Raw genomic sequence first — 16,257 nt, forward strand, 5'->3', positions numbered from 1 at the left:
TTTTTAATCTTTTGTCTGTATTAATATTGCGATTTATGATGATGTGAGCAACAGATGCCAGCTTAGCAGCCAAGTTGATCAGCTGTCACTCAGCACCACATGACGTATTATCACAGAAAAAGTTTATCATCACAGTGCAGTTTCTGAGACAATGTGAATGTGAATGAGTCTTTTGAAATAATGTTATCAGAAAACCTGTTGATAATACCTGGAAGCCACTGTTCAGTTTATTAAGGTCCCTGTTTCATTTCATCTGTGAAAACTGAGGAACATGGAAGAGATATATTTCACAGAATAATTGCACAGGCAGAAGAATGGTGTGTATCAAACGGCATAGTGGTTGATGGGAGTGATCTTTCTTTTGTAAATAGGGGTATGACACCATAATACAACACAGTGGTTCGAGTCTAGGCAGTAAGCTCATATCAGACCACTGCTCAGAACATGTGCAGAAGATGACTTACACATACATCAAAATATTAGGAACAGAATGGTATTTCAAACATCCTAGAGACGAGGAAACATGTAATCAGGTGTACTAAACTTTCTGTTGATAGATATTTGGTGTAAGAGAAAATAGTAGTGGGAAGAGAGAACAAGTTACTTCCATCTTGCTTAGTTCATTGAATATTTACTAGAACCAACAATATTTGGACAAAACATTGTTGTATATTATAGGAAAGAAGTTGGAGAACAGTAGAAGTATCATGTGCCTATTGTTACAGTACAATGATGTAATTTAATTTGGAATCACTATGTAAGAATTGTTAACTCTTAATTGATTTCATAGAGTTATTTTGATGTAAACTGTGTGTATTGAAATGCTGAGCATTGACTCTTTGCTTTTAGCACCCAATCTTGATGGCTCTACTTACAATTGCTGTGGCTATGATTGGCTATGTTATTGGATGGGCATACCGTTACCTAACGAAATGCAGCCAGACTTCACTACTGGAACCACCTCCAGATCTGTTCAGAGGTAACTATTCATCATGCAGTCCGTATTTTCACTTTCCCAATATTTTGGGGAATGTGGTTTGGTGATGTTCACAACCATTGATATTTTGATAGGAGTATAGCCTGTCATTTTCAAGCCAAAATCACAGGAATTATCAGTTTGCAAGGGAATATAAAATGTAGGTGTGCACTGAAATTTCAGAAAAACACACACACACACACACACACACACACACACACACACACACACACACACACACACGAGCCATCACAACGAAAGATGACTGATGTCAGAAGTTATCTGTAGTGAAAATTAATAATAAATGGGTGAGTTAACATAGTGTTTTATGACAAGGGAGAGAGGGAGATTCCATGCATAATTTGAACAAAAACCTCTGTCTGTATTTATAAGGTTGCTTGCTAATTAAATTTCAGCTGCTTCCTTAATAACACTCAAAATAGCTGGAAGTGCATGCCAGAATCTGCATGTTGTTATATTCCATAGGATGACTAGTGCCAAGACAATGTACTGTAACAGCGAATTTGCTTGGGAATGTTTTTAAGACTGCAGTTGCTATTAAAATAGCAAGTAACCTTGTAAATAGAGATACAGGTTTTCATTTAAATTTTGGTGGAATCCTGTGCTCCCTTTTATGTAAAAAAAAAAAAAAAAAAAAAAAAAAGTGTGGTTCCTGAAGAGGGGCAGCAGCCTTTTCAGTAGTTGCAGGGGCAACATTCTGGATGATTAACTCATCTGGCCTTGTAAACACTAACCAAAACGGCCTTCTGTGCTGGTACTGCGAATGGCTGAAAGAAAGGGGAAACTACAGCCATCACTTTCCCCGAGGGCATGCAGCTTTACTGTATGGTTAAATGAAGATGGTGTCCTCTTGGGTAAAATATTCCAGAGCTAAAATAGTCCCCCATTCGGATCTCCAGGCCGGGACTACTCAGGAGGACATTGTTATCAAGAGAAAGAAAACGCGTTCTACGGATTGGAGGATGGAATGTCAGATCCCTTAATAGGGCAGGTAGGTTAGAATATTTTAAAAGGGAAATGGATAGGTTAAAGTTAGATATAATGGGAATTAGTGAAGTTCGGTGGCAGAAGGAACAAGACTTTTGGTCAGGTGGCTACAGGGTTATAAATACAAAGTCAAATAGGGGTAATGCAGGAGTAGGTTTAACAATGAATAGGAAAATAGGAATGCAGGTAAGCTACTACAAACAGCATAGTGAACGCATTATTGTGGCCAAGATACACGAAGCCCACGCCTACTACAGTAGTAAAAGTTTATATGCCAACTAGCTCTGCAGATGATAAAGAAATTGATGAAATGTATTTTGAGATAAAAGAAATCATTCAGATAGTGAAGGGAGATGAAAATTTAATGGTCATGGTTGAATGGAACTCGGTAGTAGGAAAAGGAAGAGAAAGAAACGTAGTAGGTGAATATGGAATGGGAGTAAGGAATGAAAGACGAAGCCACCTGGTAGAATTTTGCACAGACCATAACTTAATCATAGCTAACACTTGGTTCAAGAATCATAAAAGAAGGTTGTATTCATGGAAGAAGCCTGGAGATACTAGGAGGTATCAGATTATATAATGGTAAGACATAGATTTAGGAACCAAGTTTTAAAGTCTTAGACATTTCCAGAGGCAGATGTGGACTCTGACCACAATTTATTGGTTATGAACTGTAGACTAAAACGTAATAGAAGAGATATTGAATCTAATTGATGAAAGGAGAAAATATAAAAATGCAGTAAATGAAGCAGGCAAAAAGGAATACAAACGTCTCAAAAAATGAGATTGACATGAAGTGCAGAATGGCTAAGCTAGAAGACAAATGTAAGGACGTAGAGGTGCATACCACTAGCGGTAAGATACATACTGCCTACAGGAAAATTAATTAACCTTTGGAGAAAAGAGAACCACTTGCATGAATATCAGGAGCTCAGATGGAAACCCAGTTCTAAGCAAAGAAGGGAAAGCAGAAAGGTGGAAGGAGTATTCAGAGGGTCTATACAAGGGTGAAGTACTTGAGGACAATATTAGGGAAATAGAAGAGGATGTAGGTGAAGATGGAATGGGAGATGCGATACTGCGTGAAGAGTTTGACAGAGCACTGAAAGACCTGAGCCGAAACAAGGCCCCGGGAGTAGACAACATTCCATTAGAACTACTGACGGCTTTGGGAGAGCCAATCCTGACAAAACTCTACCATCTGGTGAGCAAGATGTATGAGACAGGCGAAATACCCTCAGACTTCAAGAAGAATATAATAATTCCAATCCCAAAGAAAGCAGGTGTTGACAGATGTGAAAATTACCGAACTATCAGTTTAATAAGTCACAGCTGCAAAATACTAACACAAATCCGTTACAGATGAATGGAATAACTGGTAGAAGCTGACCTCAGGGAAGATCAGTTTGGATTCCGTAGAAATGTTTGAACATATGAGGCAATACTGACCCTACGACTTATCTTACAAGCTAGATTAAGGAAAGGCAAATCTACATTTCTAGCATTTGTAGACTTAGAGAAAGCTTTTGACAATGTTGACTGGAATACTCTCTTTCAAATTCTGAAGGTGGCAGGGGTAAAATACAGGGAGTGAAAGGCTATTTACAATTTGTATAGAAACCAGATGGCAGTTACTAAGAGTCGAGGGGTATGAAAGGGAATCAGTGGTTGGGAAGGGAGTGAGACAGGGTTGTAGCCCCTCCCCGATGTTATTCAATCTGTATATTGAGCAAGCAGTAAAGGAAACAAAAGAAAAATTCAGTGTAGGAATTAAAATCCATGGAGAAGAAAAAAAATTTGAAGTTTGCCGATGACATTGTAATTCTGTCAGACAGCAAAGGACCTGGAAGAGTAGCTGAATGGAATGGACAGTGTCGTGAAAGGAGGATATAAGATGAACATCAGCAAAAGCAAAACGAGGATAATGGAATGTAGTCGAATTAAATCAGGCGATGCTGAGGAATTAGATTAGGAAATGAGACACTTAAAGTAGTAAATGAGTTGTGCTGTTTGGGGAGAAAAATAACTGATGATGGTCAAAGTAGAGAGGATATAAAATGTAGACTGGCAATGGAAAGGAAAGCATTGCTGAAGAAGAGAAATGTTACGTAGAGTATAGATTTAAGTGCCAGGAAGTAGTTTCTGAAAGTATTTGTATGGAATGTAGCCATATATGGAAGTGAAAAGTGGACGATAAATAGTTTGGACAAAAAGAGAATAGAAGCTTTCGAAATGTGGTGCTACAGAAGAATGCTGAAGATTAGATGGGTAGATCACATAACTACTGAGGAGGTATTGAATGGAATTGGAGAGAAGAGAAATTTGTGGCACAACTTGACCAGAAGAAGGGATCGGTTGGTAGGGCATATTCTGAGGCATCAAGGGATCACCAGTTTAGTACTGGAGGACAGCGCGGAGGGTAAAAATCGTAGAGGGAGACAGAGATGAATACACTAAACAGATTCAGAAGGATGTAGGTTGCAATAGGTATTGGGAGATGAAGAACTTTGCACAGGATCGAGTAGCATGGAGAGCTGCACCAAACCAGTCTCTGGACTGAAGACAACAACAACAACAACAACAACCACAACATACGAACTTCTACATGTCAACAATTAGAAATTCTTTTCAATGCCAGTTGACACCAGATAAGGCAGATATTATTGTTATATTGAACTCTAGCACTCAGAACAAAATATTATTTTCTCTATTCCTATGGGAGTCAAAATTTTATATAGTGGCTGGAAAGTGCTGTCATAACTTATTTGCAAATACAATAGCTAGTTTTGAAAAAAAGAAAGCTTCTTTGTTTGGCAAAGCTGTGTCAGTGTGTTTGTATCCTCTGGTACCCAAATCAAACACAAGCACTTCACACCATCTCAGCATCACCAGTGTCTGATTCTTCACCCTCGAAGATGAATCAGAATGCTGCTCAGCCAGTGTCACAAATGATATCTTTTCAGTTACGTAGAGATTATTGGAAATTTTCATGACAAGTTCTTGTGATATTGACCACCATCCAGCCAAATTCCAGTGACACATTTCTGACAAAGACACACATTGCAAACAGCATTAAAGTGGCTTTGTTGTTGATGTAATTTCTGTAGACTTGTATTACACTGACTTTGAACGGATGATTGATACACATATTCGAAGGCTGTAACACACTTGTTTGCCACCAGGAATTCGCTTGGTCACAGTTTCCTTCTTTTAATTTTTGTTTTCACTCAGTCACCAGTGTGCCCATGAAAACTATTGAACAGAAATATTGATTCTGAGTGAAAAAGAGTTCTTTGTCCTTTATTCCACACTGCTGAAATCCAGTGCTGGACCAGTTCCTGTCATCCACCCACCATCACGAACTCTTACAATAATACCAGCTGGGAAGCTTTCTCTGTTGGGGAGGGTTTTCTGATTAAAAACTGTATGGTGGAAATTTTTGTCAGTCAGCCATAATGTTCAACTTCATTGTGCCGCACTGGTTTCCAGCACCACACATAGGTATTTGCACACTAGGTTCCCTTACATTATTTACTGGAGTGTTGCCACACCAAAATATACCTATTTGGGAAAGTAAATAAAAATTTTTACGTTATAGTTGTATCACGTAACACTGGAAAGATTTCAGATTGATTTCGAAAGCCTGAGGCAGTTTTTGCGCAGTTGGTGTTCTGTGACAAACAGATTTTGTTGCATAAATCACCGAACTGACTCATACAAATGTTTAAATTCCGTAAGTGAAATGTTTCTTTTATGTGCTAATTTGGATCCCTTAATATGAACCATTTCAGTTGTAACTGAAGTTCCACATTTCCTGTTTTGAACTGCAAAATCTAGAAAGTCCATGCACACATCTGGATACCTTTACCTTTGCCCTTGAAGTGAACACAAACTTTGTGAACTATTAAAGTGTTTCTCTTCACTCGGATACCTCTGACAAATGTGAACCAACCCCCCCCCACCCCCCCCCCCCCCCGCCCCCTGTATGTCTTGTTCTTCCTCCGTGTCCCACTGCCAAACATAAATTCTGCATACAGCTTCCTGCTTTCCCTGTTCCCTTGCATAGCTGTTCAAATTCCATTGTATAACTAGGATGCTCCTTTCGCATCATCAGTGAAAACTAAATACTTTTCTCTCATTTCAACTTTGCATTTCCTTACACTGTACCTTAAATTAGTCATGTTGGCAGACGTCCCAATACTCAAAGCCTGTACTGTTGTCTCCAAAGCACAATGTACAATATTTTGTCCCTGATAAAATGAACATTTGTGTGCTGGTTAATGGGAACCATAGAAGGCGCATTTCATATGCCGAGTGGAGAAGAGTGGTGAGGGGAAGGCAGTGCTTGCGGCTTGCCACATTCCTGAAACTGTCACCTTTAACAGTGCACAGTAATACTTCCCATCCAAAAGTGCAGCCTAATGTTGGCAGCACTCGTGGATAATCGCATGTTTTGTGTGTGTGTGTGTGTGTGTGTGTGTGTGTGTGTGTGTGTGTGTGTGTGTGTGTGTGTGTGTGTCACCCTTAGTTATGTGGGAATTAAAGAAGGGGGGGGGGGGGAGATACCACTAAAAGCTTAAGTGGCCTAGTTAAAACCTTTTGTATCCAGAGAAAGTGTTAGACATGATGCATTGTATAATTCTTGAGAAGACAGAAATAATAGGAATATCAACATCAATGAGTCATGTTCTTATTTTAAACTTCAGGTTCAACTTGCCAAGTGCTTTCCCATATGCGTAATTTCTAATTTAAACTACCTTCATTTTCAGTTTTTATGTGATGTCACTTTGTCCTTTTTTTTCAGTTTTTTCCTGTTCTGCATGGATTCCTCCTATCACTTTCCATTTTATTATTGTATGTTTTCATTATGTTCTGCGGAGATTCTTTCCTTGTTTGACAGGTTCCGTATCTAATGTCGGCACTGTCGATGAGACATTACTCTGTCTTCCTCTTTTTTTTTTTTTTTTTTTTTTTTTTTTTTTTTTTTTTTTTTTTTGAACAAAGCAACTGTGAAATCCTGGGGTTGTCAAGCTGTCAATGTAAACTAAAATTCTCATATGGGCAAGCAATTAGTTGTTTCTTGTTCACTAGCATTTATTAAACATTTACTCAATGCAGTCTGTATGTTACCATATAACTTCATCATTCATATTGCACTGCTATTGCTATAATGCCCTGTTTGACAACCAAGTAATTGCAGGCACTTCCCTTCCCTTTCCATTACTGCAGCTAACTATGTTGAAGCTATCTGTAAGAATTATCCCCCTCTCCCTCTTTCCTCACCCACCCTTTCTCATTTACGTATCTCCATATGATGAACACTTTCTACTGTTGAATAATGAACATATTTTCTCTCTAGATGGTGCAAATCAAGATAATGAACAAGAATCCCAGGAAAATGGAAAGTCAGAACGGAGTCATCGGTATACAAAAGCTCAAGCTCGCCAACGATTTAAGAAAGGAAGAAGTTGAAAACTTGCAGGAATTACTTATAAGTAAGTTCTATGGAGTGAAGGAGACAAGTTATCAACAAATGATGGGGCATGGTATGTCGGTTTATCCTAGCTGAGGTGCTACTAAACTTCATAACAACTCAGGCAAAGTGTTCATTTGGATGTGGTTTGTGGAGTTAGATTGAGCCTTGTGTAATGCAAGGAGGATATTTATTGAGAAATATTTAGTTATTAATAAATTATAGTTCCTTTTTATCCTGTATAACTGTTTTTGTTTACTAGTTTGACTCAATGAAATACAGACATTTTCATTGTCTTCATGTATTACAAAATCTGTAAACTTAAAAGTGACATCACTGTATTGTGATTGTTTCATTTGTTGAGTACTTCATTTTAATACAAGTAATGAAGTATTTAAAAGGTAATTAGGGGCTCAGTCATTGGTACTTCACCCACATGTATATGGAAATGAGAAATTTGCTCCAGAGTTTGTCTCGCAGAAAAATTAACACACTAGATAATAATCTAGTGTTATTTTTATAGTGAATGTAAAAGTATGACAAATACTTAAGCAATTAAAAATGGACATAGTGACAGTATTTTAAATAGTTTTCCATAAGGCTAGACATGTCTTACCTTGAAAAACTGTTTGAAACGCATTCGTTTTGCAGTTGGTTAGTCACAACGCATGCTACGAGAAACAGGAACTACTTATCTGAATGCATCATCATGATAACCATAGACACCAGTAACAGTGTTATTTTCAACCTTAAGGTTTTTATTAAAACCGTGGTGCACTGAAGGTACATTCCGCAAGAGATCAAGAATATTCTTATTTTATTTTGTGGTATCTTTGCCTTCTTTGTAAAGCAGTGATACAGATCCCAGTTAATTGCTTGGGGGCCTTCCTCTACCAGAGTTTGAAACTTATGTTTCAGAAAAAGGCTCATCAGGCTATTGTTTTATAGCTGCAGCCATCAGATATCAAGGCAGTTCGCTTTTTACTTTTTATCCATTTATAGATGTCTTGCAGTTTGATAGATGATTCCATAACAAAGGATGAAAGTCCTCTTTCATCATTTTGTTAATCCCGAAGTGTGGTATTTTCTTTGTTGGTTCTATCAGATACCTGATAGAGATGAAGTATTTTTTTTTTCCTTTCTGTCACCCCAAAATCTCCATCAGAGTGAAAACTTAAGACCTGGAATGAAGAATTTGTGATTGGTCACCTCCCAATTATTAGCTCTGTGTAGGGTAAATAACGGAGAAAAGCATCTTTTATACTCCTGCTTCGCAAGCATGTGTCCCTCACTCGAAACGTAATCATGAACCCAAGGTATAGCTCAGAATTGACAGCAGTACTAATCTACACTTGTTGTTAGCAAGTAATACTTAGTTTACAAGAAGTCAAACACAAATACAAACAATGAGAAAATCCAGGATGCAATAACAAGTGCTATGTAAAGGATATATTGCTATTCACCGTAAATGGAGATACTGAGTCACAGATAAGCACAATAAAAAGACTGTCAGACATGTAAGCTTCTGACCGTGCGCCCCCCCCCCCCCTACACACACACACACACACACACACACACACACACACACACACACACACACACACACACACGCGCGCGATCAGTCTCTGGCAACTGAGGCTGGGGTTGTGTGTGTGTGTGTGTGTGTGTGTGTGTGTGTGTGTGTGTGTGTGTTGTCTAATTCTGATGAAGGCCTTTTTGGCTAGAAGCTTAATTAGTTGTTGGTCATTTTGTTGTGCCTATCTGCGACTCAGCATCTTCACAATATTGTGAGTAGCAATCTGTTGTTTTCATAATATTGTTATTAAACACAAATAAAATACGTGACAAGTACCATTACTTGTTTTTGCTCCCTGGACATTTTTTATTTTGCTTCCTTCACTGTTTCTGTTTGCTGCAAGTGGATATTGTGCTTCTCTTTCGTCTCTTATTTTTGTAGTGTCTAACAGAGTTCTGTTGCGAATGCAGTCTTTCACAGCACTGACATGGGTCTTTCAGTGGGTTAGGGAAGATGCATGCTGAACTGAGTATTTAATATGTGCCAAAATAAGTACAGGGATACAAAATTAGTTTTCGTGGATTCACACTCAGCTCTTTAATGACAGTAAAAAGTGGGCATATTCAGTTGTGGCACAAGGCACTTCAGACTTCTTTATGACAATACTGTGACTTATATACAGGAAATTTCTTTATGAAATTGCAAACGGTATCTGTTTGTTCAAGTCTTGTCTTATTATGAAGTATATATTTACCTTCTTTTTCAACAGGATGAACAGCTTTTAAAACTTCTTTGTTTCATTGCTGTGTAAGAACTTACTATACCCAGTGTTATCAGCCCTCTTTCCATCTTGCCCATAAGTAAATCCTTTCCAGAGAATGACTAAATGGATTTCCATTAGAGTAGCTTCTGGACATCTCTAATATCTCTATTAACACCTTATTAAGACTTTTTTGATTGCCCAATTCATTTTGCAATAGCTAGAAAGTATTGATTGTAAATTTTTTTGTGGCATCTTGCCATTACAGTTTTCGAAATGTCTACAGGAGTCTCCTGAACACCACTTATCTGGAACAAGTTTACCTGTTGTCAGTGTGCACACCTCATCCTCTGTCATTTCAGTATACTCAGATACTTTCTCCGATTGAGTAAATTCACTAGTTTGCATCCTTTTTTTATTTTGCGAATGAATCAATTGTTGTTGACGAATTCCTCTCCTCCGATGGTTCATTCCCTATCTGTGTGAATCATCAATATTGATGCCACCCGAGTTCATATCTGCATCTGAAAATATGAAATGTAACATGAGAATGACCCAAAGTAAAGCACCAAACATACCTAAACGATGTACTGATTCATTTGGCTACTCAGTGCTGCATGTAAGTGCAGTTGTCAATTGTGAAACTTCTGCGGTCATTTTGCAGAGTTCAGATTGAGATGTCTATGGTATTGCCATACCTCTGATGGAACATCCCACTAGCATCAGCATTCTCTTACATAACTCGAGAACTGTTTTATGATGGCTGTACCTCAACATGCCCTATGCTTAGTTAGGCATTTCTTGCACTGGTTTAGGTACTTCAGGCTCTGAGTCACTCAGTTGTCAAGTTTAAAATTGTGCTATGGTGTTGTATTTGCACTTGTGGTGCTGTGATATTTGTGTGTGGTAGAAGTGTGATAGGAATGCAGTAAATCTGAGCTTTTTGATGTCACTGAATAAAATATACTAGTATTAATTTTTCATAGGTCATATATTGAATAAAATTGTAAACATACATTCCAAATTACCCTTCTAACTACAATTTATGATAGATATGTACATAAAAGAATTGCTGTGTATGAACAATCACACCTTTTGCCTTTTACTGAATCAAATCTACATTGTGTTTATTTTGGAAAACATATTTCATGAAAGTTATTAACTGGATAATAATCATATTTTGTGATGTATATTTGCATAACTTATTGAGAAATGTAAAAGAGAAATAAAACAGAATACTCTGTGAAGTGTTTAACAATGTAACTAATTTTAATGAGACTTGCGCGTCAGAGCTAAACTCTCATTCCCTGCCTACCTATCTACCTACCTGGCTGCATTTATTGATAAAGCTGGTAAGTGTAATCATTTGTGTGACTCATCATTTTACCCTTTTTTTTTTAATTTTGTATTATATCCTCCCTTGAGAAATATTTTTCACTGGATTTAGTCACACTATTTGCTGTAATCGTACTACGCCCTCCTTGTCCATTTGGAAGGATTAAGTGATACATTGAGAGCCTAATTGTACCAGCTTCCTTAAACAAAGAAAATTATTTTCAGTCGTAGTTCCACACCAGTTAGTGTACATGTGGTTTCGGTCTATACAACCATCTTCAGATCTGTGGTCACACACATCAAAATCAGTTATAAGGTAGCAAACGTGTAACAGTGACAGAAAATAAACTAAAGTTGCTGCTTACTGTGCACAACTTCCCCCCCCCCCCCCCCCCCCCCCCCCCCCCCCCCCCCCCGAGTTTCATTTGTGTGTGTTTTCAGCACCGTTTGTCACAGATGAGTTATTTTTGGCAGTGTCGTGTGTCCTTGATTTTTTGACAGTCCATAGTTTTATGATATTTGTCTCAGTTACCTTGCTTTACTTAATTAAATTTTTCTTTGTGCTTGTGCGTGTGGGTGTGCGGGCATCACATTACTTTGTATGCACTTCCATAATTAGTGAATAGAACATGGTAATACCATCATGTCTTCAAGGGATTGCGTAAAGACACAAGTGTACTGAAGAAAGGTGGATACATGGGATGAACAGTTGTGCTTTTGAAAGTGTGTATATTTATACTAAATTATGAGTGAATGTGCTGTTTAATATAAAATCTAATGTTCATGGAAGACTGCATAAAAATTTCATGGAAACGGTTTAAAATTGATGGTGAACAGTGTAAACAGGGCTATCACAGGTTCTAGAAATCGGGGAATATCAGGCAATTGCACACACACCAAGGAAATTTGGAAAATCTCATTTGTCTCACTAGATGAAATGGTTTTACTGAGGTGTCATTCATCATCGTCCCTGGCTGGGTGCAATTGAGTATGCACAGTTTTCATACTCCCTCATTCGTACTGCTTCTCCCCTCAGCTTGCAGTCAGTGCTGCCACCACTTCTTGCCATTAGCCTAGCAGTTGCCAACAAGAAAGGAGGCATGAGTGGTTTGTTTATATCTGATTCTCAGAGAATGTAGATACAGTGGCCAGTGACGGCAGCCATGTGTGCAGGAGTTGTGTCTGAGTGACTGGTGTGCTCTAATTTTCTGACAGAAAGTATTATGGCTGAAAATGTAGTTGAGACTGTGATTCTTTTCTAAGTGCCTGTCTGTGGCTCAGCAATCACCTTTTTGGTGAGTTGCTACCTATCTTCATTATTATTGATTATGAGTATTTGAACAAGTTATCTGTTGCATGGATTGATCAGTGGTCTCATTTCATCAACATGGTGCCTGTGGCTCGTGAATAACTGGCACCATGATTGGATTTCCATGACAGGCCTAAACTGAAGGCCATTTCTGCAAGGATCTGTAATGGATCGGGCTTGCTGATCTGAAGCCATTCAGTTCCCACTAATGTGCAGGCCCTGTCCTTTGGATCTGGTCTCACTGATCTGCCTACAGGCCAGGTCTATTTGTGTGTAGTGTACTGCAGCGGATTTTCATTGTTCACCCATTGACCCAGGACTGCTGTGCTCCTCAGCGGGCTATAGGCCTTGGTCGATGGATTTAAGGAATTGCGACTCTCTCACTGCAAGTACATTGTACAGTGTGGTGTTTTATAGATATTTTATTTGTTCTAGTACATTTTGGCACTTCAAAAGTAGTTTATCTGTTAGAAAGAATGGACAATAAGAAGGCAATTGTCAGTTGCTGGCAGTTTGTACACTGTGTACTCAAAATATTTTTCAAAAGAAAAGTCACGCAATACTTGTAAAATAATAGTTGTAACACAGTGGGTAATAACTGAAAAAAATGGACATAACAGAACCAACACTTTTTTGCCAGTCACCTGCAGTGTTGGTTTACCCAATTCTTTCCCCACCTTATACACTGCTTTTAAGAGGCCTACTTTTTCTGAGGTTATTTCTGAAATCAGTGAAGGTATTTTAAATCTGTCTTGTGACTCCAAGGAAATGCATATTTTTGTCAGCAAATGTGTTTAGTTTTGTTGAAATAAAATAACATTATCACTCTTAATGAAGCATGTATACCGTTTGGCTTGCTTTGTCCATATGAAAACAGTTCAGTACAAAAGATGTTGTCAGTATTTAAGATTTTTGCTAACATCAAGAAATGCCATTGACTTGCAAGTCTTCCTTCAATATTTCCTTGTTTGTACTATTGTTTCTTGTACCAGAGCTGCAAAACAAATTGTCAACTTAGGTCTTACCTAACCCTCAAAATTTATCAGGGAAAATGCTAAAACTTGTCTGGAAATAAAGGGAGTATCGGGGAATTTCACTTGGGGAAACTTGTGGCAGTCCCAGTAAATCTACTGTGGTTGGATGAAAATGTATTGGGAGCCATTGTAAATTTCATTAAAATCATTGTAGATATATTACATTGACTTAATATAAATGCAAAAAAAAAAAAACTAACATTTTGGTCATATTGCAGCACCCTTCCTCAGGATGGAGACTGTTCGTGCTGGAGTTGGCTACATTTATGTGGGGTTATTCATAAGTACCTCCAGGATTCCTGCAGACAGATGTGCAGAAACCACAATACCTAGAGAAAATACACCAATTTCAGTGGATAGAGCATCTCTCAAAGTTTTTAACTTCCATTACATGTTTTCAGTACAGGCACTGTTTCTAGTGCTGTGAACATTGATAAAATACTCAAACTCCCCCCCCCCCCCTCCCCCATTGCTGTTTCGTCTTGATAGATATTGGCAAGTGCATTAATTTTTCTTCCCTGCAACTCTTCAAAATTATGTGGCAGTAGGAGGCAGGGACACATGATCTTTGATGTAATCCCGTAAGACGACGATGCATGGGGTCGGATGAATAAAAAAAGGGGAGCCTCAGAGCAAAAGAACGTGCTCAGTGAGTTCTCAATTTTGTATGAATAAAAAACTTTAAGCTTATTCTCTGACAAGGGAGTTGTTTCTCACTTATCCCCTTCCTCTTTGAGAAGGGTCTCGTGTGTCATCTGCTGTGTGTGGCACAGAACATATGCATAATCTTACATTACATTAAATTCACTCAGAGGCAAACTGTTCAGTATACAAATATGGAATAGGCATCAGTGTGCTGGATGAGTTGCACTATGATTAGATTTTAGTTTTATGTGTAGCAACAAAATATTGATGACATACAAACTGTTTATGAAAAAGCATTTTCGGACAATGTTACCAAATTTGACATGAAGGAAACTTTTTTGTTATTGAAGGTAAGTGAACACATTATGGAAATGAAATCTTAAGAATAGACCACATTTTCTTCTACTCCAAACTGGAACTTTGTTCAGAGTTTCCTAACATGAGACAAATTTGGTTAAATATGATGCATAATGTTTCTCTGCTTCTGAGAAACTTACCTAGTTTGATTCATACGAAATTGGAAAATGTACTTTGCATTGAGCAACTTCCCTCACCCTTTTACTCAAGCAGGTGAAGTATATCATCTGACACTATTCATCTGAAGCTGATAGTGTTCTCCCAAATTCCAACAATAAAATACACTAATTGTTTTATTCATAAGACCCATTTAGTTGAGTTAGATTACTGTGGGACACACTGAAGAAGAGTTGGTCAGAAGCACATCCAACCTAGTGCTGTGGCAGTTTAGCACTGAGGTAATAACAGATGTTTGAAAGAAAGTGCGTTCGAGCAGTTTCTTTTGCAAAATGAATTCTTAACTGTCTTGTAATTGTGGCATAAGCCATTGATACAGCTTTTCCAGATACACAAAACCAGTCAGTTTTCTCCACAAATAACACAAATAAAAATGATCCATAAACTTTTTAAGAGGAAGGGATGGGGGAATGGGCATTGTGATATCTCTGAAAACATTAATTGCATCATGGAGTATGGAGATCTACTATGCCAATTTGTAGTAAAGAATAATATGATTATTAAGAACACCTGCTTCTCACACAGAAGGTTTCATCTGGGTACATGGAAGTCAGCAGTCAGTCAAATAGTTATCCAGATTAACCATATTTTAGTGAATGTCCACCCCTCCAATTCAGCTATAGGTGTACAGAGCTGCAGAGGACCAACTTGTGGCTCAAGTCACTATGTGGTAAAATCAGTCTTGAGAGACAAACTGTCATTAGTGGACAGAAGCAGAAAAGGAAAGGGGATGAACTGGAATTTAAAAACTTCAAATTCCTGATGAAATGAAAAAATAGCAAGCAACACTAAGGGGGAAATTAAGTAATGAAGAACCACAAACAGGAGCAGGTGGAAGTATAGCAGGCTTGAAAAAGGCATTAAGGATGCTGCAGAAGAATTAATAGGCATAGGAAGAATTAAAATAACCCAGAAATCGTTTGAAGATTGCAGGTTATCGGTAGAGGAGTAAAATAGGGCGAGAATGAGATTATTACAAAGAGAAACCAGAAGCAACATAGAACAATATGAAGAATTAAGGAGCAGAACTGACAGACTGTGCAAGAGAAAGAAAAAAGACTGAACTAAAAGGACTTCCAAGAAGCAAAAGAGCTAAATGAACAGAGTAAAATAAGAAAGTTGTGACATGCTATAGGGAAAATAAGTAGAAGATTCGAGCCAAAAATAAAGGCGTGCTCGAGTAAATGTGGGAAAATAAAGGGAGGCAGAACAGATAATATGCATAATCCTTAAGAAACACTAAATAACAGCCTAGGGAGAAATAGGAGAGCTAGAGGCAGGCAGTTATGCAAGAAAGCCAACACTGCAAGAAGTTTCTCTGGCTGCCTTTAAGATGAAAAACAGTCTAGCCACTGGTGAAGATGGAATAACCTATGAATTAAAAAAAAGTGATGCAGGTGCTGTAGTAAAGGAGACACATTATCAGAGACATGGGAAGCTGAAACCATGATGGATCACAGGAAAAATAATCCCCATTTATAAGAAAGGAGATACAACAACACCTGAAAACTACTGAGGTATAACACTACTTAGCCTGATTTATAAGATCAGTAAGAGAGATACTACATTTATGAAAACTAGCCAGATAGGTGCATATGCTTTTGATATTGCAATAGTAGGCAGGAACATACCTGACCATAGAAACAGAAGCATTCAAAATCAGC

At 38.0% G+C, this 16,257-nt stretch overlaps 1 protein-coding gene across 1 annotated transcript in view; it reads left to right on the forward strand.

Moving 5' to 3' along the window:
- LOC124804657 (hsp70-Hsp90 organizing protein 1-like) overlaps positions 1–7,865 on the forward strand; it is a 38,082-nt gene extending 30,217 nt beyond the window's left edge. The window contains exons 6-7 of the mRNA XM_047264882.1: positions 850–979; positions 7,347–7,865. Of these exons, the coding sequence (XP_047120838.1) occupies positions 850–979; positions 7,347–7,459 (243 nt within the window). The 3' untranslated portion in view covers positions 7,460–7,865. The remainder of the gene's footprint in view (positions 1–849; positions 980–7,346) is intronic.
- The last annotated feature ends 8,392 nt before the right edge of the window (positions 7,866–16,257 follow it).

The sequence above is a fragment of the Schistocerca piceifrons genome, chromosome 7 (assembly GCF_021461385.2).
Source record: "Schistocerca piceifrons isolate TAMUIC-IGC-003096 chromosome 7, iqSchPice1.1, whole genome shotgun sequence".
Classification (NCBI taxonomy): Eukaryota; Metazoa; Arthropoda; class Insecta; order Orthoptera; family Acrididae; genus Schistocerca; species Schistocerca piceifrons.